We start from the raw sequence: 25548 nt of genomic DNA on the forward strand, positions 1-25548 counted from the left end.
GTGGCTCCCTGTTTCATGCGAGTGGTTTGAATATCCTCGTCCAACAGGTTTCTTTGGGGCTCCTACTAAGTCAGCTTCATCTTTTAAAATGCAAACTTGGGCATGGCAGAGCAGGCTCTCTCTGCCGCCTTCACTTGCAGAGGAAAGCCGGGGAATGAGATCAGTGAGAACAGCCAGAGCGTCGCTGCAGTCCTGCAGCCAGCCAGGATGCAAAGGGAAAAACATACCCATCAATTTCTAAATGTCAGCTGAGATCCCCTGGAAATTATTTATTGTGTCTGCTGTCGTATTTAATGATTTAACAATATACTAATAATCATAATATATTAACTTTGTGTAGTGATATACCAATCAATATAAAATAATGAACACATCTAATGGATTTAATAGTATACAGATGTTTACCGCCTTTCTCCCTGAAGATTTTCAGATAATTTCAGCAGACCAGCTGAAAACTGAGCTCGGGCAGTTCCTTTCTGCTACCCCAGAGGCAGTCGCAGTGCTGGGGCCATTTGGGAACACCCCAAAATCGTGGCGAAGGCTCGTGGCTGTGACGCCCCAGTCCCGCACGGGGAGATGAGGGCAGGGCTGGCCCCGTCCCCATGAATCACCTTTACTGCGGCAGGTGCTAACCAGGCATGTCAGGCAGCGGGGATTGTCGGCCCTGTGGCCATTGATTAACCATTTATTAAAGCACCTATGAATCACGGCAATAGTAATTATATTTTAAATATACCTACTAACAACTGTTTTGCAATGGGAAAGGTTAATCACGATTAAACATTTCCTTTGCTTTTCTCCCTCTGCCCGGATCCAAATGCCCTGGGGGTCCAAATGCATCTCAGGGACGCAGGAGGCTGTAACTAACAGGGAAAATAGAGGGAAAGGAGCCCAACCTCAGCCCATCGACAGAGCGGTGGCGGGGAGGGAGCGTGAGCACACACGCACAGCAGGCATGCACACACCCGGGCGTTCAGAGAGCGCTGACACGCTTCATCCATCCTTCGTGTGCTCACATGCACTGTTCACAGCCCGTGCACGCAGAAACCACGCACACCGGGCACACACCGGGCACACACCGGGCACAGCCCGGGCACACACCGGGCACACACCGGGCACACACCGTGCACACACCGTGCACACACCGGGCACACACCGGGCACACACCGGGCACACACCGGGCACACACCGGGCACACCGGCTGTGCGCACACACACACACACACACACATGGACCGTGCACACGTGTGCTGGCTGTGCACAGACACGGCTCACACACACTGCACCAAGCGCACGCTCGCACACGGACACAGACTGTGCACGCACAGACACAGGCCGTGCACGCACGCGGTGCACACCGGGACAATGCACAAACACATACACACACACACACACACACACACACACACACCTGCCGTGCGGACACGGCCCCTGCACACCTGTGCCCGTGTGCGCGCCCGGACGGTCGCAGGGCACGGAGCGGGCGCTGTCACTCCCACCCACGGTCACTGCCATTCTCGCACTAAACTCGGGCCGACTCTCGCACCTCTGGCGTCCCCCGCCCGCGCGCCCCCGCGGCGGGGCGGGGCCGGGGCTGGGCGGACGCGCGCGCGGGAGCGGCGCGGGGCCGCGCGTCTCGCGGCGGGATTGGCCCCGCGGCGCGGGCGGGCGGGGCGGGGCGGGGCGCGGCGGGCGCGGCCGCGCGGAGCAGTCGCGCCGCGGAGCGCCCGGGGAGCGGCACCGCCGCCGCGGAGCGGAGCGGGCTCGGCGCGGTGCCTCCCCGTCCGTGCTTGGGAATAATGGCTACCGAGGCGTGAACCACGACAAGAAAGAAAGAAAGAAAGAAGGAAAGAAAGAAACCCGCCGCCGGGGGAAGCCCCTGGATGGGGCCGGGCTGGCGCTGCCTGCGGAGCTGAGCGTTCCCGTGCTCGGATGCCGGCCGGAGCCGCCGCCTGGGTCGCTTTTTTTCTTTTTTTTTTTTGCTGTTTTTTTACCTTTTTTTGGTGCGTCTGTGGGCTTTTCGCCCCTTCGTGTGTTTTTGGCCCCGCGGGTGATGGACCCGTAGCGCCGTCTTCGCGGCGGCTCCGGGGCTGAGCGGGCGCGGGGGCGCAAACTTTGAGCCCCGGGTTCGGCCGTGGGGGAGAAAAAGAACAAAAAAAAAAAAACCTAAGGGGGGAAAAAAAATAAAAAAGAAGGAAAAAAAAAAAGCGAGGAGACGCTGTGCCTGCAGCCCCAGGAAGAGCGGAGGGAAGGAGCGAGCGGCGGAGGACCGCGGCGGGAGGAGGAGGCGGGGGCCGGCGGGACCCCCGGGGCACCTCCGGGCCGGGAGCCGCGTTGTGCCGCTGCAGGGGGGCCCCGAGCGGCTCCGCTCCGCGCCGCGCCCGCCCGGCCGCGCCCGGAGGATCATCCCGCGGGGGCCCGGCGGGCCGGCGGGGCTCGCCATGGTCTGCGCTCCGCGCGGTGAGTAGCGGCGGGCGGGTGGGCGCCCTCCGGGCCGGGAACCCCCCCACCCCCGGGGACTTCGCGTCCCCACCCCGAGCCCCGTTCCTCGGCGGGGGAAGTGTTTTCCAGCCGGGGAGCTGGCGGCTTTGCGGTCAGCCGAGGGGAGGAAATCGCCGTGCTTCCCGCCGGTGTGGTGGCGGCTCCGTGCGTGCGGTCTCTGTGTGTTTCTCTTTTTCTTCTTTCCCTCTTGCGCCGTTTTCGGCGCGGCCGGGGAGGCCGGTTCGGTTTTGCCGGCCCCGGTGGCTTCCTCGGGGTGGTTCTCGCCGCGTTCTCCCGAGCGGGGCCGGGATGCGGAGGGGCAGGAGCCGCTCCTTGCCCATTCCCGGAGGCGAACCGTGGAGCGCTCCGACCAGAATTATGGAGGTTTTTTTGCGAGAAACTGGGTGTGTTTAAATAAAACAGAAGACAAGAAAGAGACGCAGCACCGCGGAGCTGCTTGGATGCGATGCGCTCCCGAGCTACCTTTTTTTTTTTTTCTTTTTTTTTTTTTTTTTTTTCCACCCCATTTCGCACATTCCTCCAGTGCGACCGCATCCCCCTTCCCACCCTCGCGGGGAGGGTGAATAATAAATATTGAAGCTGTGCCTTCCCCGGGGGCAGCGCGGGTGCCCCGGCGGACTCGGCTGCTCCCAGGCGCGGGTGGCCGTGCCCGCCCCGCAGCGCGGCTCCCCTCCAGCGGCACATCCCGGCTCGGCTCTGCCGGCTCTCGCCGCCTGCCTGCCGCTGGAGCCGGCCGCCGGATGAGGCCGGTGTTGGTCTGGGATTTCTGGCTGTTGAAAACGGTAACAAACTCAAAAAAAAATCCGTGCCCGGCGGTTTAACCCCTTCGGTGCGGCCACAGCCCCTCTGCGCTCACAAGGAATAGCAAGTCTTAAAATGGTCGTCGTGGATTTTTTTTTTTATTATTATTTTTTTATTTTTCCGTGTGTCTTTGGGCAGAGGGATCACCGGCGCTCGCGGGCCGGGCAGGTTGTGCGGGCCAGGCTGGATCGCGGGGTGCGGGGCTGCCGGGCTCTGCTCCCCTCCCCGCGCCTGCTGCGGGGCCCCTCTGCTTAGCCTGAATGAAAAATTTAATCCAATTAAGAAATTAAACCTTGTGTGTTTAAAGTGACAAATTTGAAAAGGGGAGGGGGAGGCGAAATAAGATTTCCAGGTCACTGGTTAACTAAAGATGGTTTGGAAAAAGAGCTCGGGAATAAGGTGAGGGCAGAGGGAAGGAAAGAAGGACCTTTTTAAATGGCAAAGGCTTGTGTGTCTCTCTGGAATTTAAACTCGTTTTTAGGCTTGTAAAATCTTCTTGAAGTTGTGCATTTATCTCAGGAGGCTGCTTGCCAGCTAATCTTCTCAAGGCATGTCCTGATTTTTTGTAACACTACAGTATCTGAGGTCCTTTTAACCTAATTTTGTAACAAAGATAATTTCTTGTTATGTAAGTTGCTGTTCTGAATGATTGCTTTGGGTCTTGGAGAGCGTCCTTAACTGGTCTCCCCTGTGCCACAGAAACTGGAATTATTTACTCCGTTATCAATTCTTGAAAGAAAGCCTTGCTCAACTGGAAAAGGCTGCCAAGGTATTACAGGAAAATAGAGTCTTCCCATTCTTCTTTCTGGAGAGTTAAATCTCTGGTCATCCCTGATCAGAATTTACTTCAGAGGTTTATGTTTATGTATAAATCCGATTTTCCCCACATACAGACTTACAAGGGTGAGCTGCTTGAATTATACACACGGCATTAACTTCCTACAAGTGGCAGGCTCCTAATGCTCTCTTCAAGAATTTTCTTCTTTGCTGACAGCAGTTCCCTAAAACTGCCCTTTGCTAAAGCCAGAAGGCACCAGCTTGAGATGTCTGATTTTCTTTTCCAGTGGAGATTAATGCTGTAAGACAAGGCAGGCAGTGTTTTATTTAGCTGGATACCAAGTTTTCACTAGTATACCGTGGGGTTTTTTTTTAATTTTATTTTGTTTGGAAGGTGGGCTATTCTGAGTGAAACCTTAAGCCTTGTTTATCTGAGAGGGGCAGTCTGTTCTCATAAACAAACGAAGGAGCGAAATATATCCCAGTGTTATTCTATCAGGACATGCAGTCATCTGCTGGACCTTGTGGCCTGGGCTGGCTAAATCAAATAGCAGTGTCACACGTAGCTCTGGTATTTTGGAGTTAAAAAGGGGATTGGAGTATGTCTCGAGTTCCAGTGACAAACTACAGATATTTAGCAGTAGTTGATAATTATTTTAGTCTGATTGTCAAGAATGTGCAATCTGGAAGTGTTAACTTTGAGCAAGGGATATAAATACTAGTGGTTGCTGCTGTTGCTTTTTAAAGTAAAACCTGGTAGGATGTTTAGTGGTGATATGTTGGCAGAAGTGGCAGTCAAAAGGGCTGCATTCTTCAGCTGGCTGGTCTGTGCTGTATGGGACTTTTGGAAAGCACAGACGTGTATGTCATTTTGCGCCTTAATTTTTTTTTTGCATTTCTTTTTTCTTTTTATTCCTTGACTCCCAGCATCCCTGTGTTGAATGACCCACAACATTTAGGGCTTGTGGTGTTTGGATACATTGGAATATGAAACAGTCTTAAAATCCATTACAGATTCATTCAAATAAAACTATTTGTAGCATCAGAATAGGAAATGTAAGATGGTTAATTTTAATGACTTTATAAGTTTGCAAGATCTGAGGTCAGGCAGGTATAAAAACGTGTTACTCCTTGCTTAACAGTGTGTTTGAGCAAAGATTGACATCGTGCACCAGAAATGGAAATTTTAGGGTCTCCTGAAAGTCTTTTTTTATCCTTCTGAATAAAGATGGAAATTCTAAAGTAGGTAAAGAAACATATGGTTTTACCAGAAATTATTTCCTAGACTGATCAATTACTAGGAGATGTAATGAGAAATATACTCCTTAGGGGGAGGAAGGAGGGATTGCCATTACATAATATCCTTTGGGAGAATTTCTGTATCACATAATGAGGTTGATGATGGAGCATTTGGGGAAAATGCCTATGGATAGGAATTTGTTCTTCAGATTTCCATCAGGAAAACATATTACTGGGAAACAGGCTTGTTAGAAGTACTGATATGTTGGTAGGTGGGTGCTTTGCTTCTATACACATTTCTTTTGTTCTCATAACTACTGTGTAAGAGATTAGGTAACTGTAAGATTGAAACATCCGCAGAACAAGAGATGCCAGTGAATAATTTCCTCATTTACTTAACACCAAGGGTAAACCATTAAGGGCTTATGTTCTCTTCTAGGCTTTGTTGAATTATTTCTGTTTATCTATTGAAAATAGTTCCTAAGGAGAAGTAAATCGCTAGCCTTAATGGGGTAAACTCAGAATTGCCTTACCCTCATGCTGGTGCAAATGAAATACGTAGAAACCTATGTAGGTGATGTGTGGATTCAGCAAAACTTGATAGTTGGACACATATTTTCAGAGTCCATATGATATCCTAAGGATCACCTTGGAGTTGTCTTTCAGATGGAAAAGCAAGTGCTTATTAAAAGTTACTTAAATAGAGTCTTACTTTTTTAGTAGCAGTTGCCTTAAGGAGGTAAATAATCCATTTCCACACACCTGCCCTTGAGCTCTGTTGATGCTCGAAGTCCAGGGAGAGGTGAGGCTCCAGGAGCCACAGCCTGGCCCAGAGGTGTTAAAACCAACAGAGGAAAAGGTGAACAACCTTAACACCTCTGTCACTGCTGGGGAATTTGCCTAATTTGAGCTGCTCATTTAAAACCTCGAGTGCTGGTGATTTTAGCAGTGTTTCAGATGGCTCGGCCAGCTTGCGTCCCTGGAGTTGCAAATGAATTCCCGCTTGGCGGCTTCCTCTGCCAGTGGGGTTGTGGGGGCGCAGTGACCCCTGACGGTGCCGGGGGTCGGTCCCGGGTGGGCACAGCCCGGATGGGCACAGCCCGGGCGGGATTTGGGGATTCGGGGCGGGATTTGGGGATTCGGGGCGGAATTTGGGGGTTCGGGTTCGGGGCCGGAGCGCTCGGGCTGAGCGCGCTCGGAGCGCGGCGTGCGCCACCGTGTGGCTGCGGGTGCGCACTGCGCCAGGTGCCCCAGCACCGAGCTGCGCCAGCTCGGGACACCGGCACTTGTGTCACTGAGCTGTCCTGAGCCACCAGCTCCTGCCCCAGCTCGGGACACCGGCACTTGTGTCACTGAGCTGTCCTGAGCCACCAGCTCCTGCCCCAGCTCGGGACACCGGCACTTGTGTCACTGAGCTGTCCTGAGCCACCAGCTCCTGCCCCAGCTCGGGACACCGGCACTTGTGTCACTGAGCTGTCCTGAGCCACCAGCTCCTGCCCCAGCTCGGGACACCGGCAGTTGTGTCACTGAGCTGTCCTGAGCCACCAGCTCCTGCCCCAGCTCGGGACACCGGCACTTGTGTCACTGAGCTGTCCTGAGCCACCAGCTCCTGCCCCAGCTCGGGACACCGGCACTTGTGTCACTCAGCTGTCCTGAGCCACCAGCTCCTGCCCCAGCTCGGGACACCGGCAGTTGTGTCACTGAGCTGTCCTGAGCCACCAGCTCCTGCCCCAGCTCGGGACACCGGCACTTGTGTCACTGAGCTGTCCTGAGCCACCAGCTCCTGCCCCAGCTCGGGACACCGGCACTTGTGTCACTCAGCTGTCCTGAGCCACCAGCTCCTGCCCCAGCTCGGGACACTGGCACTCGTGTCACTGAGCTGTCCTGAGCCACCAGCTCCTGCCCCAGCTCGGGACACCGGCACTCGTGTCACTCAGCTGTCCTGGGCTGCCCCAGCTTGGGGCAGTGTCACTTACTTGTGCTCAGCCATGAGATCCTGGTCCATGGAAGCACAAACCACAGTGCTGGCTGCTCACTGCTGACGGGTCTCTTTCTGTCCAGGTTTGTGTCAGGGCTTGGCTTTCCAAAAATTAGGAACATGGTGCTGGATTTAAGCGCTGAGAGTTTGCATGAATGAATTAGTGACTTTTCTGCACGGTGTAGAAGCTGTTTCTGCACCGTTGCCGTCAAGGAAATGGAAGATAAGTGTGAGTGATACCAGTGTCAGGACTTGATTGCAAGTGGTGATTTTCCTTGCTGCCCTGCCCTGTTACCTGCCAGGCAGGGCTTCATAGACAGGGACCCCTGCATTAACTATCTCAGAGACACAGGTAGTGACAGCATCTCTCAAGGCAGCTAATGTAATTTTGAGTACAACCTGTGATGGATTGTTCTTGGAAACTTCAACTAGGATGGTGCTGTTGACATGGACATAGAAAAATAGGTTCTTGAAAACACGCATTTGTACTTTATATGGCTGCATGGAAAGGGTTAAAAATAAATGTGTTCTTTAATCCTGTAAAAATAAACATTATTTTCTGGTGGGTGGTAAGAGGAGAGCTGGAGTTTACACTATGCCAGCATTTCAAGGTGGCTGTTTATGTTGTTACCAAAGATATTTCTAGCTTGCTTACAAAATGAGGTTTTTTTTAAAAATTTGCTTTTATTTTGCAAGTATTCAGTCTAGCTTATGTTCTTGTGGAAAAAGTGTTACAGTTAAATTTCTGTGGAAGGTAGCTGCAAGATTTTTAATATTGAGTTGAAGCAGTCTGGGTACATTGTTTGCCATAATGTTTCTGTGGGGGGTAAAAAACATCTGTACATGAATGCTGTTCCTGCAGTAACTGCTATTCCAGAGGAGAATCGGGGACAATAATGGATATAAATCTGAGGGGTTTTTTTTTTCCTGGAGGAATCAGCAATAAAAAGTGTTTAGGCTATTAAAATACCTGCAAGAATATCCTCACTCCAGAGCTGTCGGTTATAAAGTTATAGTGTATTCTGCCTTCAAAATGGTTGGAAATCCATCATAAATATCTCTTTCCCACATCCCCTCTATCTCCCTGGATGATTGGCTTTCTAGCAAAGCCTTCCGTAGAGGGTGTACTGTAATCCTTTTACGTTACTCCTTCAGTGCAGATTACGCAGCAAGAAATAATTAGGAGATTAATTTTCACCTGTCACTGCCAATAATAGATAACCTTGATACAGTGACAGGGCGAGGAATTTGGGGAGAGCGGGAAAGCGTTTAACCCTGTAGCGATTGCTGCAGGGACCAGGCAGAAAATGGTTGCCAGAACATGACCTCCTTGCTCGCTGTCACGGGAAGGCAGAGGCGTGTGAGGCTTTCAGCTCCCATCTCCCGCGGACGCTTTGCCTTTATCCGCGAACGTGCGCTGCAAAATTCGCTCTGTGCCGCAACGGTGCCACACGCGCCTCGTGCTAATCAGCCCCGAGCAGCCGTCGGAGACCTTTGTAGCTTAGTCTTTTAATTCAAATGCAGTTCTGTTGCTTTTCATGATTTCAATTCCCAATCTGACTGGTATTCCTAGGCTGCGAGGGAAAGGAGCAAACTAATGAAGATGGCTTCATTAGGCAGAGCGTGGTTTAGCCCTTGCTTCTCTCCAACAAAAGCAGCTGAAAAAACATCCCAGAAGTAACTGGGCTTTTGGTCTTCAGAGAAAGCAGAGCTGAGGTGTTTCTGCTCCCTTTCAAAATTAATTACTAGCTCTCATCAGGTGAGCTTAAAATGCAGCCTGTGCTCTAAGGCACTGAAGGTAAATGGGAAGGAAAAAAAAGGCACTCTCCCCACACACACACACTGGCTTCTTTTTTATTTTTTCTCTCTTTTGTGCTTAAGTTTACAATCTGTTGAAAATGTAATGGGAAACCAGCCTACAGAAAATGCCATTATTCATATCATCGTGAGCTCATTTATTTTATCTGCAATAGTAATGATAAGACAGACTGCTTGGCAATGCTGATAAGCTGAGAAATATCTTAGAGCTATTTGTAAAAGTTAAAGCAGATCTTGGTACTGAGAGATAGGGAAACTGATGAGCCTTTGGGCAATCTGCAGAGCTGAAAGCTAATAAAGATTTTAATAGGAAGGCCTCATTAGGATTAGGGAGATCTATTATCTGCGATTTACACAACACAAACAGTGGGGCAACTTCAATTTTTGCTTCTTTGTTCATTAAATATTATTGCTGAATGTGAAGCCTTTTAACTCGGATCTCAATCTCTTCCTCTTCAAGGAGCCATCACCAGTTGATGGTTGAGAAAAAATAAAAGGGGCAGCTGATGTGGGAATGTGTTTGCCACACGGGAGTAATGCCAGCAAGCCCTCATAGTCAGGGAGCAGTCGCTTGTTGGAGGTATAGAAATGAAGTTGTTTGCAGGTGCCTGGGTGGCAGGCTTCTCCTTAGTGTCTTTTTTTCTGTTGTGAACAATATTTATAAACTTCTGGTCCTGAACAGCATCTTTAGAAAGAAATAAACACATTGCTGTTGTGCTCTGGATGGTGACACTGAAATACTGCTGTGGGATAGCCTGGCCACCCAGCTCAGCCTGGTGGAGTGGCTCCTTCATTAATCATGATCACCTCATGGATCTCTTCCAGTAGAGGAGCTGTCTCCAGTGCCATTGGGGTTGCTGTGGTAGGAGAAGGTGCCATGGGTGAACTGATCTTGTGGTAGTGATTTTAGCACATGTGCATTCTTACCTGTGTGATGTAGAAAAGCTCACTTCTTGAGGTTGTGCAAACACCTCATGGGCTCAGTTGCTTTAGTCCTCGTGTAACACAGTGTGTAAGGTTCTTTCAGCAGCTTACTTGCACATTAGTTTACCTGGGTTTACAGATGCATTTAATATTTTTCTTGAGGACCATCCAGGCAATTTTTTTTGTGGTTCAGCTGAATTGTAAAGCAGGGGCAGAAGCTGTGCTGGAAAATTCTTTGGTTTGCATTTGAAGTCCAAAACATGTTGTAACCTCATTCTGCTAACCTGCAGGTGAAACCATTTCTACACACAGGTGATGAGATCTAATTGAACCTCGAATGCAGATGAAGGGCTTTGTTAGGTGATATCTGTGCTGGATGTCAGAGGCCACATGTGTGACCACACTTGTGTTTGGGAGTTGTCTGTTTTCTTCCCTGTGTGGAGCACACATGTGTTACAAGAGTCTCAGCTTCCCATTTTCGTGGCACAGACCAGCTCCTCTGCTGCTGCTGGATCAAATAACCCCAGTGGTAACTACAGTAACATTGCTTCCATGGAAAAGTAATATTTGGAAAGCATGTTCTTGTATCTTCACAGCACCAGAAGCCACAGAGAAGTCTCTTCTAGACTATAGTTTGAGTTCTGCTGGTTCAAACCAGTGCTTCCATTGGGCCTACAGAGAGCAGTGCAATGATAGATTGAACTCCAAGTATTCCATCCTCAATGTGCTTAAGGATCTCAGAGCAGCTGGAGCTGTAATCCCCTCCCCTGTGCCAGCAGCAGTGTGGAGACAGATGGGCAGGGCTGGGATCACCTCCTGGCCAGGACTAGAATAAGTGTCTGGCAGTGGCTGGTGTCAGTCTGTCGCACCTTTGTAACCACTCACAGGTTCTGTCAGCGAACCAGCGTGGCCTCCGAAGGAAGTAGCGCTGTTTGCACCTAACGTGTTGCTCCAGCAGGGCTGCCATTTGAGACGTTTCTAATATTTATGTTTGATATGAATGAAACTTTTTGTTTTGTCTGTAGACCGCAACGGAACTGGAGCTGACTCGTATCAGGAGTGCCTTGATAACAAGCAAGGTATGAGATCAAGTCTCTCCAACATGGGCACTTGGGACTGATTTAGCTTGATTTCTTGCAGCTGAATTGGTTGCTGTCTCTGTCTCTCTCACTCTGTCTCCCTTTTTTTCCCCCCTTTTTTTTTTCCCCCCACTGTCTCCAAGCCAATTCACTGTTAACAGTTCCATGTCAGCTAACCTGTTAGCTCAGGGTCTCATTGCACATTTGTGATAAATCTTGTTTCTAGCACCCCAAACGCTCACCTATAATGGAGGAAGTGGGAAGATTGTAAAACAGAAGTAGCATGTGCACTTGCTTGCAGCTATCTTCTTCCTCGAGGTTTAGTTGCAGAGCCAAGCAGAAAAATATTAAAGTTGAGGTAAGCAAAGGCACGTGCTAGGCTGGGTTACCTTAAAATTGATGTGCTGATGTGCTGCCTCAGACTTGTCCAGCCTGCTGTCTTCTGCCATGTTGAAGTTGGTAAGAGCTGGAAACATCTCTTGTGACTTACAAGAGAGTGTGACAGTAAAGGAGGAATCTGCTATCCTTTTGCTGTAAACCTGGAAACAAGAGTCACATCAGTAAAAACGAAAATTGTAAAAAGTACCTCAGAAACAGGACTTCAAATGGCAAAATCATGGATGCTGTATTTAGGAAAAGGGTTGGTGTGTTGTGTTCTCTTCAGATACCCTCTCTGAGAACTGCAGTCAGAAGTGCCACTCCATCACTGTAGCCATGTAGTAAGTGTTGAACCTTCTGGTAATCAGGGAGCATAAGCACCCTTCAGTCCAGAATATCATTCGTTATAAGCCGCAGCGAAGAGATAAGAGGAAATGCTTATCCTAACCAGGTTATAGGCATCAATTACAGGTCAACTTTTACCCTGCTGTTGACCCAGATCTGTGACAGTAGCTAGAATGATCATTTCCTGAAATTCTGATCCTTCTTGCGCAATTTTCTAAAGTAGGACCAAGAAACAGAAAAAAACCTGTCCCAATTTTGGTGCTTGGTTGGGTTTAATTTTCCACAGGTGTCTCTGCTTTCAGTATCCATCAATCAGTGTTACATGTGCTTTAAGTCAAAGCTGCCATGAGTTACATCTCCCCTTGCTTGTTGTTGGGTTTGGGATGGGATTATTTGGGGGGCGGGGGTTGGGATTTTTTGCTTGTTTTATTTCCTCCTCTCAAAAAAAAAAAAAATAGGTACACTGTTTCTTTGGAGGCCTTTATGGTCATCTTATTTTTCACTATTTTTCTCTACTGACTGTAGAAAATACCTAATCATTGCTAAGCTTTCATTTCAGAAGTTACAACTGGAAGACTAATGTGGAAGAACTGTAATCAATAATGGCAATTCTTATTAGATTAAGTTTAAAAGTCTTGTAGACAAGTGTAATTCAGGATGCTCCTTTGATAGATAATTTGTTCTTAGGAAGAACAGTTTTCTCCAGTAACATTTTTCTCGTTGGCTGGGGGAGGCTGATCCACTTGTCATTTTGTAGAAAGCAATCAAGTTTCAGATTTAAAGAAAAATGAGTATTCTCATTTTTGGAAACTAATTGCAGTCCCTTTGATGTGCCAGTTACCCTGATTTATCTGACAGGTGGTATTAAACGGCGTTATATCCATTACTTTCATTTGTCTGTTAATACTCCAGATTTTTCTTATAGTGTGATAGGTTTCTTTGGCTTCATTGTTAACACATGAGCAGACTGTATCATTAGAAGTACTTTCAATCCAGTAGGAATTGGATCTGGTTTGGGTAATTTACCATGTCCATGCTGCATCATCATGCGTAAAGCAACAACCTTTAAGAATGCAGAGGTTTAAAGGAAAAAGTATACACAGTAACTCGTAGTCAGTCTCTTACTGACTCTTTTATATTTTGTGAGCATGCCTTAGAGTTGAATCCACCATTTGCAACAATTTACAGAATATAAAATACATAGCTGACAGTGGACCCATAATTTTGGTTGTTTCTGTTACGTTCAAAACAAAACACCACCAAAGGCTGAAAGTAGCAGTGGCTTTTTAAAAGTATTAAATCATCAAGCGATGTGAAATGCTATTGCCATGGAATCCTTTTATAACAGCATGCTTGTCTCCTGGAAATTATGCTATAATGAGGTTTGGTTTATATATTTTACCCCTCTCCTCATTAAAGTGCTATCTCTCGGAAGAAGCGCTTTGTGTTTTGAAATACTGCGCGGTTAAAACGAAGGCAGGTTTATAACGATTTAATGTACTTGGGAGCCAAGGTTTTGCAGCTTTATGGCAAAGATGTTTTAACAAAGGGCTTTATGGTAAGGGTGTGCTGTATTTTAGTCAGGCAGTTGCTCAGGGGAAAATTTTCAGTGTGAGCATGTCACAGCAGCAAGGAGAAATTCAGAGAGAAACAGGCCTCCGAGATCCAGTCTCCAGCTTGGCTGGTATTAAGGCTTAATTCTATGCAGTTTCAAGCCCTGATTTTTCTTTATTTCTTTCACCTCATCACTAAAGGGAGACAAAGCCTTGTGCCATATCATGTAACATCACAAGCAGGCCGTTTATGCTTGACATTTTTGTGCTCCAAGGTAGGGTGCAGGAGAGCGTGCTGGCAACAGCCACAGGTAGGATTGTTACACCCTCTCAGAATGGAGCTTGCTTTTTCAGCTTTATAACTCCAATATTCAGTATTAAAATTGCACCCTAAAAGCAAGGCATTTTCTGAGTGTTTGTGGTTTGTAAGTAGAGAGGACAGCAGTTCAGAGCAGTTGCCCATCCACCGCAGCAGAAGACGTGTCCTGGATCTGCCTGTTTCTCTGGGATACACTTAATATCCCATGGTTTCCTGAGAGCCAGGGGGCTCTGCCATTGAAAACAGGTATAAAATTGCTACCAGACATAGTTGTTTCTGGAGCTTCTCAATAGGAACTCACTGTTATTGTTAATAAAACAGTGCTGGTGTAGAGGTTTAGGCAATGAAAAGCCCTTAGTGAGGACCCTGGTGGCAGCCAGGAGACATCACCTCTCATCCTTGAAATAGTGTGTAGAGAAATTGAGGCTGATTCCAAGTGTTTCATGTTATCATGTGTAGCACCTTCTCTTATTCATAGAAAATGGTGTTTTACTTTGCTTGAGCAGTCTTTGTGTCTGCATGCCCTCAGGTGGGCTGGTAATGGGTATTTTGCCTACTGGGCTCCAGCTTTCCAAGCAGAGCTCCAGGATTCCTGCTGGAGGAACCCAATGCCTTTCACTTTTCCAACTTCTCCTGAGGAGTTTTTCCCCACAGATGAATTAGCTGGTATTTTTCCAAGAAGAACATGGCTTCATCTTTTTTGTGGCACTATTAACTCTTTCTATTTTTCTTCAGCTATGTTACACCACTTCCTGAGTTCAGTGTTGCTTGCTGCTGGTTGATTTTGTTAGCTCACTGATTTTTGTTACCTCAAGAGGGAAGATGAATGTAATTTGGAGCAGTGTTTGGGGGAACATCCAGGAGGAAGGATGGTTTACCTTGACAGGGATCAGAATGTGTCTGCAGTGGAGCCAATAGCACCTTGGAGGTGATGGAGAACCGAGTGCTCCTGCCCTGGGTTTGTGCTGAGTGGATCCCAGCTGGAGTGCTGAGCACAGATAGGATGCCTGTAGCATCAGGCTTGATTTTGAGGTAGTGGCCATAAACCAAAGACTTTTTCATCCTGTTTGCAGTCCCCTGGGCTGTGCAGTCCCAGTGTGTGTCATCTTCTATTAGTCTCGATGCAACCAATGACCTTGTTTGTGTGAGCACATTAAGCACAACATTAATGGCTAATTTGACTACTTTGGATTCAGACAGGCTGCAATCAATCACCTGAACTCTCCTGACAGCAAATATGCTTGGATGGGATTAAGGAGAAAGGGTAAAATGCCTGCTTGGGCCAAAACTCTAGGAAATTGGAAAATTGCATGTGAGCCTGCGTAGCTGATGTAACTGTAGCACTTGGTGGAAACTTGTTCTTCACTGGAAAAAAAAGCTGCAAAAGTGAGAAATGTGTGGTCTTCATAGAGGTTTGTTCAGCCTTCTTCCTGCCTGTCAAATACTGGCATGGTAAATGAGACCACCATGATACAGAGGCATCTTTTAGAAGATGTTATTGGGACAAGTTTAACCTCTTTGAGTTTTTGGATCCCTTTTGATCCCCAGCAGGATTAGTTTCAGGATGGCAAAGATTAATTATGAAGCAGATAAATAAAAATGGCAGACTGGCATATAGCTGGACTGGAAAGTACAGTCAAAATAGTTCTGTCACTGAAGATGTTATTTCCATTAAGTGTTTTGAGATTTAATATTGATTTCAGTGAAATTACCCTTGAAAACATATTTCCTCCAAACCTTTATTTTTATATATTTGTTTTGGAACTATTTTTGGAGGCAGAAAAATGAAACTCCAGCTTCAAACAGTTTTTATGTTTTGAAATTGGCTTTTTTCACCGTATGAACAATTTTTAAAATATTATTTTTATTTGTATTCCAGTCATGCCAGTGCATACTAGTTATGGGCTAAATGTCATTTTGCCAACCACAACGCAGACTGGGGGGGATCAGTTTCTGCCTGAAAATGCTTTGGGTGTGTATTTCTGATGGGTTGCATTGATTGCCAGTGCCTATTTGAAGAAAAACCCAGCAACATTCTCATTTTACAATATGTTGTCTGCCTTTTTGTTTAAAGAATTATAAATAAATCAGCAGATTTTCCACAAAAACACATATGCTTTCTTCCTGATGAACACGATGATGCACCAAGAATCCTTGCAAGAGGCCTTCAGTCTCCTTCAAGTAGAGGATAGGGTTGAAACTAAAATTTTAAGTAACTCCGTTAAAAAAGATGCTGGTGGAGCCTTCTTAGCAGAAGAATTGCCATTTTCTGACTAATTCATTTTTTTTTGCCAGCATGGGAACAAAGAAAGAAAGAAGGAGGCAGAATAAAAGCCTGTGTGAGTGTACATACAGAGGCTGCAGCTCTCTAGACTGGTAATGGTATCTGGAAAGGGTCCAGGCTGTTGTAAATATGAACTTTTGTCAATATTCCCCAAGCTTCTTTGGACTCTAGGGTGGGCTTTATTAGCTGAAGGTCACATCATTGTGCTGTGTCCCTCTCCTGAGACCTCTGATACCTTCCTGAAAGGACAGCCCATTATCCCTGGGCTTAGAAGCCAGCTTTCTCTTCAGTGGTGCTGAAGCTGATAAGCTTAAGAGGCATATTTCATCCCCCCACTGCTGCTTTCAGGAAACAAACAGTGTTTATCATTCCTGATTAATTCCAGTTGAACAAAAAAATAAAATAGAAGGCATGTGTGTGTGCACACGTGCACAGGGACACAGCTGAAGTTTTTTTTTGAGGCTGTTCTTGTGTAAGGTCAGCTCACAGCACTGGCCACAGCCAGCAGTGTCTGGAGCTGAAGATTTGCTTTTCCTGGCTGCTGTGTCCAAAGATGGATTTAGTTAGAGGATCCTGGACTGCAATCAGTGTGAGGAGAGAGGGGTGGAAACGGGGATGGGGTAGCAGCAGCCTGAGCATCAAGGTTGGAATTGATTTGTGGCAATTAAGCATTAAGGTCTGCAAGAGCAGGCCCACCTGCTGGGAGATTGGCTTTCCATCACCTGGGGAAGATGAATGGCCCCAGAAGAAAAAGGGGCAGGGATTTTGTACTCAGCTACCTGAAAAGAATCACAAAACCACCATATCTCGCTTCGGTATCTTGCAGCCCTCTTTATCATAGCTAAATCCCTTTGCTGGGAGTTGTGTGCAAGCAAGTTGGCAGATAAAAATGCTAGTTGCTGCTGCTTTTTCTCCATTCCTCTCTTTGGCTCTGGCTTGAAGTCTGCTTGGAGGTGTCTTACTGACTTTCTTGTTAGTCCTCTATCAACAGGACTGTGTTCCCTACATGGCTCTCAATTTCTTAGGGTTATTTTTTTCCCCTTGTACAGATATGCAGAGTGTGGAATTAATAACAATGAGTGACACATGTAAAGCACCCAGGTGGCGTGTCCCAGTGGCCAGATCACCCACCCGTGCTGTGTGCTCCTCCAGCATGCCCTTGATGGGCAGGACACCTCAGCTGGCTGTACATCTCGAGGTTTTTGAGTGGAAAATGAGAGTACTGGCACTGTCCACAGTCCTGTTCGTTTGGATGAGTGTGTAACTGCAGCCCAAGTCAGGTATTTTGGTCACAGCCCAAGTTGGGTCACAGATCATCTAAGTAATGTATGTTGCATCCGATTTTTATTTCACTTCCAGCGTAGGCTGTGTTTAAACCAGATTCTCTGTACTGAGTTTAGAACTGGCTTAATTTCCTTTGCCAGAACAGAGATGGAACAAAATTAAAAAACAATTTTGCAAAGCTATATTTACTTTTTACCAGTGAGGACCATATTTAAAGATGGATTTTGGTACTGTGGCTCCAGTGCTAATGTAAACAGGGTCTGATGGGAAAGGCTGTAAAATAATAGGGCTGTTGGTCATGTTTGGGGAAAAAGAAATTTCCATAGTACATTTCAAACTGCAATAGCTCTGAAGGTTTGGCTGGCCAAACCCAACTAGCATTTCTGATTTAAAATTGCTGCAGTAGGATGCAGTGGACTGGTGGGCCACTAGTAGCATTTTTTCAAAGATAAACTACACAAGCCTTTGTGAATTGGGGCACTTAGTTTTGTGAATTGGGTTAAACTTGTCATTCTTCACATGAAATAGAATATAGTTAAGTTTTAGAGGAGAATCTCCTAAGATATACTGCAGACTCCTTTCTAAGGACAAAGTAGATTTGAGGAAGATAATTATCTGGTAATCTTAGTGAAAGCTGCATACATGGTTCTTTCTCCAGATGGGTTAACATCGTGGAAAGATTTTTATCAGTCCAGTCGTGCACCACAGACTGCAGTAGCATGTGTACTTGCTTGGACCCCAAGTTTAGTGATAAGTGAAATGTTAATATGTGCTTGGCAGAGCAAGCTCTTAATTTCCCTTAAAATGGAGGGGGCAGAAATGATCTCATAGGACAAGATGTCTTTGGGCTACTGCCCACTGTTAGGTATGTCCTAGACAGGGTTTATTTACTTGGTGTGGGCAGATTATTTCCCTTTCCCTCCCTAAATCTGGCCTGCGGTAACTGTTAGCAAAAGAGCTTTCCACCTCCTGTATTGCAGGAAGCGTTTGAGCTCTTGTTGAAATATGAAGCTCCCTTCCTTTATTAAAATTAAGAACCACTTTCTCACATGGCAAAGTGATAATAAAGACTGAAATTGGATCTATAACTTCATGAAAAGAAAAGGAATTTTTTTAAAGACAAATCATGCATGGTAATACCTTCATTGTTCTCTCGCTGTGTTCTTTGTATTGCTTAACTCCCTTCGAACAAAGAACCCATAACTGGAATTGTAAAAATAATCCAGGCATTTAAGTCAAAACTCAAAAGGCCCTTGGGAATCTCACGCAAAGGTGTGCCCTTGAAATGGTGGTTTATGAATTGTCTGAACAGGTTTGAACATCCTGGCCCTGAGGAAATCTATGGGAATTTTGCTGCTGACTTCAGCGGGGTCAGGATTCCACACTTGGCGCTTTGTACGCACTGCCGGGCATTGAGCAGAGCCGTCTTTCAGCCTTTGAGAAAGTCTGACTCCCTCCTCACAGGCAGGCGGGAGATTTTCTACTTGGTTGCACTTGTGAATTCTAGTTAAGGGAATTGCTTTTGGTCCCTCCATCTTTGTCACTTACTTAAACAAACATGCAAACTGGAAACATGCACTTGCTCGAGTTTCAGCAGCGAGTGCCTCCTCGAGACTCTTGTTACTGATCTAGAACTTTGATTGGGAAAGTGGCTTTGAGATGAGGTTCAGTCATGCTTAAGTGAAACCAATTGGGCAGAGAGATGAGAAATTTTATTCTTACTTGCCATTTAGATGTCTGAACCCAGCTAGTTTAAAGTATGAAGGTTCGGTCCCTGAACTTGAGCACAGATCAGTAGGGAGGTTGTAAATTGAAGCAATGAGTATTTCTTTAGCAGCTTATTGCAAAATAATGGGGTTTTGAAAATACAGGTCTATCCAGGGTCAAAGTCACTGGGAAAGAAAGGTACTTCAATAAACAATGAGGGAATTAGTCTGAAATTTGCATGCAGACTCAGATAACCAGGGCCCTTTAAAACCCACTTGAACGTAGATTTAGCCCTGCTGAGGAGGAGGCAGAGCCACAGGACCTCTCCCAGCCCCTCCCATTTTAGTAACTCTGGTCAGATGTCTCATCCCTGCCAGGGTATTTGAGCAAATCAATGGTTTGTCTGGCTCTGATTGTAGTGAACATGGACATTATCTTCCTCTGTCATGTCACAGTCCAGGGAGAGGAGGGCGAGTTACCAGAGTTGGAGGGAATTTCCCTGTGTCCCCTGTCTTCCCCACTCATGGTGCAGTGGCCAGTGACATCATCTGTTGCTTAACAACTGCTGTTGATGAAATGGGCTCTGTATTTAATGAAAAACAAAACCCAAAGAAACCATATTCCCCAGAAACATGATCTAGGGTGCCAAGAAAATCAGCACACTTTAGTTGCCTCATCCTAGTTCTCCATCAAGAGGAAAAAGTTAAGGAATAATTACTAGAGAGAACTTCCTAAGCTTTCAGCAGAGCAGACTTTTGTTCATGCAGAGTAACTCCACAAAGCTCAACAACCTGGTTTATAGCAAACTTGTTTTTAATTAGTGCTAGAAAAATTAGGTCTGAAATGTGAGCTGTGTGTCACTCGTGTTGCTCTCAGTAGTTGGGAAGCTACATCCCAGGTATATCAGAAGAGCTTATTTAGACTTCCCTGCCACCCAGGATCACAGCAATGTTGCAGTGGCAGAAAGATTGGCCGTGACTTTTCAGTGTTTAGCTGTAATGGAATGTGAAAAAGCTTGAAAATTTCATGAAGTTGCCTGGAGAGGCCTGGCTGTTGTGTCAGCTGGAGTATATTGGTTGAAAGCTGCTCAAGAGAGGGACATTTCTTAGAATAGTTTGCAATAAGTAATAATCACACCCCAGTATGGACAATTAGAGAACATTAGAAGTAAATGGTCAATTTTTCCCTACTTTTCTAGCCCAAAAAAGAATGTGTTGTTCTCACTTAGCTGCATCTTGAGGGCTTTCCTTAATGATCCATCTCCTTCTGTCCAGTATGGAAAGAAAAACAGAAGAGTTAGAGACCTTCCTTTGTCTGCATGTGATTTTAATCTCATTCATTCATTCCTAATCATTTTGAAGGATTATAAAAGCAAAACCTGTTAAATCTTGGTTCTTACTTCTTTTCTTTCTCTCCCAAACATCATCATTTGTTCTGTTATCATGTTGCATTTCTTTACCCATGAATCAGCTGCCTTTTTATTTTTGCTCTCTATAACAAAAGTCGGGCGGGGAGGGAGGGAGGGGGCGATGGGAGCGCTGCTTCCTTTGATTCGTTCGATGCACAAGTGTTCCTTGGCCTTTCATACCCAGGAGTGGATGCGGCTCTTGAACAAATTGGACCTACTTGTTTGCTGGCCTAGGCCATCTTGTTATCCAGCCAGCTGTGTTTTGATCTTGGAGGGCCATTTGAAGATTAAATTGAGACATCTTTTGTTACTATTAAGTGCAGTAATTAAATCAGCTCAGTGTTATTTAAGTGTGGAAAATGTCGCTTTGCTGGCCCATGGGTGTCTGAAGTTGCCATTAGACAGCTGTGTTGCTTCCAGTGCTAATGATGAAGAGGTAGGAGAAAAGAGCCAAGTGCTCTCTAAATAATTTTCAACTCTTTCTGGGTTATGCTGGATACCCTCCCCACCTTTTTGTGTGGTGTTTCTTCTCCATCTCTCCTCAATTCATGAAGAACAAGGTTTTTGAGAGGGAACTCGAGCTTTGTCGGGCGGAGAGCTGGCAGTCCTGAGCGGAGGGGTGGAATGGTGCGGGTGAAACATGCTGAGTTCTCTGGATGGCAGCTCCTGCCCCATCTCTGAGTTTGCAGTTGTTGGCTCTGTGAGCAGCAGAGGCTGACCTAGCAGGGTGGATCTAATAAATGAGCATAGTTGGCTGCCTCCCCTCCTTCCTCTGTGGTGGGAGTCTGCCAGTCAGGTCAAGCACGGCGAGTACATTTGTTCCCATGAGGGTCATTGTAATACAGTTTGCTGGTGCAGACTGGCCTGACTGTGAAGTGGTGGCACCTGGGAGATGTGAACTCTGGCTCAGGCCAGGGCTGCTATCATTCAGAGGTCACCTGGGGCTTACTGGGGCAAGTCAGTTGCCCTTCCCTGGCCCCCTTTGCCTGCTGCTTGCTGAGCAGATCGCTTTGAGAGAAGTGGCTGGAGGTGATGATTGGCAGCAGGGAGCGGAGCAGACAGACGCTGGAAGAGAAAGTGAGATCCTCAGTGGGAAAGGCAGTTCTTCGGAGGTCGAGTATGTTTTAATGCTGGGTTAAGTTGCACAGCAGTATTGGCTCATTGCTACTGGCAGCACTGATCACTTGAGCGTTGCCTTTCCCTTCCCATGGTGCCCTTTAGAACCCTGTCTTACCTCCTGTGTGCAGCTGAACATTCTCCTTGCTGCTCCTGCAGTGAAACCCGGCAGCTCTCGCTCCTTAACAGAGGAGCAGCCGCCAGGCTCAGCCACAGCCTGTTCTGCTGCCTGCGCCCGCCGAGGCAGAGCGTGCTGCTCCCAGCCTTTCCCATCCTGAGCTCCCAGCCTTTCCCATCCTGAGCTCCCAGCCTTTCCCATCCTGAGCTCCCAGCCTTCCTCCTCCTGAGCTCCCAGCCTTCCCCATCGTGAGCTCCCAGCCTTTCCCATCCTGAGCTCCCAGCCTTTCCCATCGTGAGCTCCCAGCCTTTCCCATCCTGAGCTCCCAGCCTTTCCCATCCTGAGCTCCCAGCCTTTCCCATCCTGAGCTCCCAGCCTTTCCCATCCTGAGCTCCCAGCCTTTCCCATCCTGAGCTCCCAGCCTTTCCCATCCTGAGCTCCCAGCCTTCCTCCTCCTGAGCTCCCAGCCTTTCCCATCCTGAGCTCCCAGCCTTCCTCCTCCTGAGCTCCCAGCCTTTCCCATCCTGAGCTCCCAGCCTTCCCCATCCTGAGCTCCCAGCCTTTCCCATCCTGAGTTCCTCGTTATCCTGTCCTCCCAGATGCGCCCAGCTCTGGTCTCCCATCCCCAGTAATTGCCCAGCAACATCTATTTGCATTGCTTTCTACGCCGCTGTGTTTTATGGAGGGGGAAGTGTGTTTGCACTTCAGGAGTGTTTCTGAGCTGTGGCAAGGGCAGAAGAATGGCAGATGGGTGGGGATGAGAGAATCGGGAGCGTGATGAATCTGTTTTCTTACCTTGTTTAAAATTGCCTGTTAAAATTCAGCAGCCGCACCTCCGATCAGCCTAATGGTGTCTGCCATGTTGCGAATACACAGTCATTAGTTGGTCCAATTCATGCATGCTGAGGTAGGAGGGTGATGTGAATGCAAAGGAGCTGGAGAGAATGGGAGCTGGGGGGGCAGGGGAAGGAGGGGGAGAAGCTTGGTAATACAGTGACAATGAAACATACGGTAGTCACACTGGAAAACTTTCTCCTTCATTAGCAGGGATCTGTTGAGTTTCTGCTCACATTAGGGTAATTAACACAAGTACAGATTGTTGAACATCTGTGCAGTTTAACTATATGGCCGGTTCCCAGGCTTTAAACAGGGCTGTGAGGAGCCAAATGCAAAGCAGTATGAAAAGCCCACACACTATTCATTTTACTGAAATTAGCATTTCTGGATGAAAGCTGATGTTGCACGTCCGCTATAAATTTTCTCTGGTCTGTTGCCAGGTTGGCTAATGATCTGAGGTTAGTGTTTGTTAAAAAAATTTTAAAATTTGTTACTTTTAATATTCTGGAGGGGAAGTTTCTTAAAAGGCAAAACAAAAAGCAAGCAAAACAAAGCATATGGGTATATTATATGTAATGTTCTTCTAATCTTTTTCCATTGGAAACTCAGGAAGGAATTGCTGGTTCAGCCTCTCTCAGAGGCTCTTGGCTCCATGAAACTATCAAGGGTTTTTTAGTATTTCGGACCAAACTGCGGTTTTAATTTTCTAGTCTTGTAAAAGCCTGGGAGGCTCTGCTTACTGTGTGTTGTAGATATGAGCAGTGTAAATGAAATACAGAATTCTGTCTGCAGGATGGTGACTGCACAGGTATTGCTTCTCCACACATCACCATATTTATGGACAGTCTTCTGCAGTGGTTATCCCAGAGAAGTGTTGTTTGCATCTCAAAGTTTCCTCCTTGCTCCCCTTTTGACCTTGCCCAGCTGAGAGCCCAGATTTTTTTTCCACAGGTGGAATTAAGTGTTCAAGGCCAGGCTGGGTGGGGCTTTGAACAGTGTGGTCCAGTGGAAGATGTCCCTGCTCATGGCAAAGGGCTTGGAACTCAATGGGCTTTCAAGTCCCTTCCAACCCAAACCATTCTATGCTTCTGTGAGTTGCTGTGAGGTGGACAGCCCCTATAGCTGGGACAAGAATTAGTGTGCCATGTGTGCCAGGAAATTTTGTCTCAATGGAGAAGACTTTCATGTGTGAAGATAAAAAGCCTACCAATGTGCATAAAAAGAATAATCCTCATTAGCACTATTTTGTCCCTGCTGTTTTCACTAAGTAAAAAATTCTGTTCATAGTGGAGGTTTTTTTTTAATGTAATCCCTGTGGGCTGATGTGAAACAGAGCTGACCTTTGAAACACTATTGAAATTTTAAAATGTTTGTATATTTTTTGTTTAATTAGGAAAGTAAGGGGTTTGGTGTCTTGGAGGAAGTGTTATTCTTACCATGATTGAGTGATTTGATCCTTCAGTTCGCCCTCAGCTCCTGCTCTGTAATGGCTTATGCTCCAGCCCAGAATTCAGTTTGGCATCACTTGAGATTGTTGGTGAAGTTGTTGCTGTTGCACTCACCAGCTCCTCAAAAGTCTTCTGGCAAGCATCAGAAACTGTCAGAGCTTCATATTCTTTGTGACTAAAAAACCTTCTGGGACCAAAATCCAGTCTTCAGATTCAGTCCTGCAGATGTCTCAGCCTCCAGGAGCTCCATCACCCTCAACCCTGTAATTCAGCCTCATAAATGGTTTGTCATTGAAAGTGCCCACACAAGACAGACTTGCTGAATCATACAAAACTCTGCAAGTTCAGTTAAAATGTGGTCTGTTTCTGAAGCACTAATTCAGTTAATCTAGTCCAAAATGAAATTTAGTCTGGCCTTCTTACTTTTGTAACAGCTTTTCAGGTAATTATGTGTGTATATGTGCCCACAGGTGCACACTAGTTTAGTTAGGAAGAGAAAAACTGAGTGAAATGTTTAGCTACATTAGACTTAACCTTCTCCACAAAGGATGTCAGAAAGTGGCATGTTGCTTGGTCACAAGAGCTGGGACAGCATCTGTTATAAGAGGATGACAGAGGGCGTTGGCCCTTTCAAAGCAGGGTTGCAGTGAACTGAGCTTTGAGATTTCCTCTGTGGTGGTCTTGCCAAGAGGGTCCTGACTCCTTGGATAAGAAGTACTTGTTCAAAACTAAATTGGAAGGAAAAAAGTATCCTTGCTGTTACTGTTTGGTTTTTTCCTGGATATATTTTTTCAATAATAGGGTTACTTTGATACTGGCAGATTGTGTGACTGAAGTGGATGTTCAGTCTTAACCATGGTTAACATCTGTGCTCCCTAGATTTGTACCCTCTATATCCCTGCTTGGATTTTATTTTGTCTCATTCAAGGAAAACCAAGCTCTATGCAAGAGAGTCATGTTCAGAAAAAAAACCCCAAATAATATTTCTGTTAAAATAAACAGACAGACTTGGATTATTTTCACTATTAGGCAAATCTACCTCACTTATTTGGGTATGTGGAACTGACCATGAAATTAAGGGGCTTTTGTATCTGTAGAGAGGCAGAATTTTAACAAAATATTTCTTTATTAGTTCCATTTCATCCCTGTTTTTTGAGACTATTTCCCACAAACTGGGCTTAAAATGCCAGAAAATGGCAATGGATCCAGAGAAGTGGTTTTGTGATTTTGGTAGATAGGAAAACTGCAGCTGGTGAAACACGTCTGTCAGCCTTCAGTTACATGGCTGTATCTGAATATATGTGTAATGGTTTTTCTAGCAGAATTTTCCAGTGTGTACTGGAATGCACTGAGAAACTTGAGAGCATCGTTTTGAAGGCCTCTCCAAGTTTTCCTTGGAATTGTCACTTCATGTATCACTAGGCCGGCTTCCGTGAAGCAGCAAGTTCTCTTGTTCTCCTGCTTTGAGCAGGCAGATGTATTTATTTAGATACCTAAAATAACTCAGAGAGCTTGACACTGTTGTTTGGGCAGGCTGCACATCCTCAGCCACCTCTCAGACCTTTATCAGACTCCAAACCAAGCGTGTCTTGCTAACTCTGCAGTTGCGTGGTTGGAATTATCTCCATTGTGTA

At 46.4% G+C, this 25548-nt stretch overlaps 1 protein-coding gene across 21 annotated transcripts in view; it reads left to right on the forward strand.

Annotated features, from left to right (window-relative positions):
* Nucleotides 1-25548, forward strand: part of FBRSL1 (fibrosin like 1) — a 503429-nt gene that overhangs the window by 396923 nt on the left and 80958 nt on the right. For 16 of the 21 annotated variants that reach the window (XM_058851229.1, XM_058851236.1, XM_058851238.1 and 13 more), the window contains one exon: nt 11064-11117. The exons of the other annotated variants lie outside the window; for them this stretch is intronic. In XM_058851229.1, coding sequence (XP_058707212.1) covers nt 11064-11117 — 54 coding nt within the window. The remainder of the gene's footprint in view (nt 1-11063; nt 11118-25548) is intronic. 21 annotated transcript variants of the gene reach the window in all.

The sequence above is a fragment of the Poecile atricapillus genome, chromosome 16 (genome assembly GCF_030490865.1).
Source record: "Poecile atricapillus isolate bPoeAtr1 chromosome 16, bPoeAtr1.hap1, whole genome shotgun sequence".
NCBI classification, from domain to species: domain Eukaryota; kingdom Metazoa; phylum Chordata; class Aves; order Passeriformes; family Paridae; genus Poecile; species Poecile atricapillus.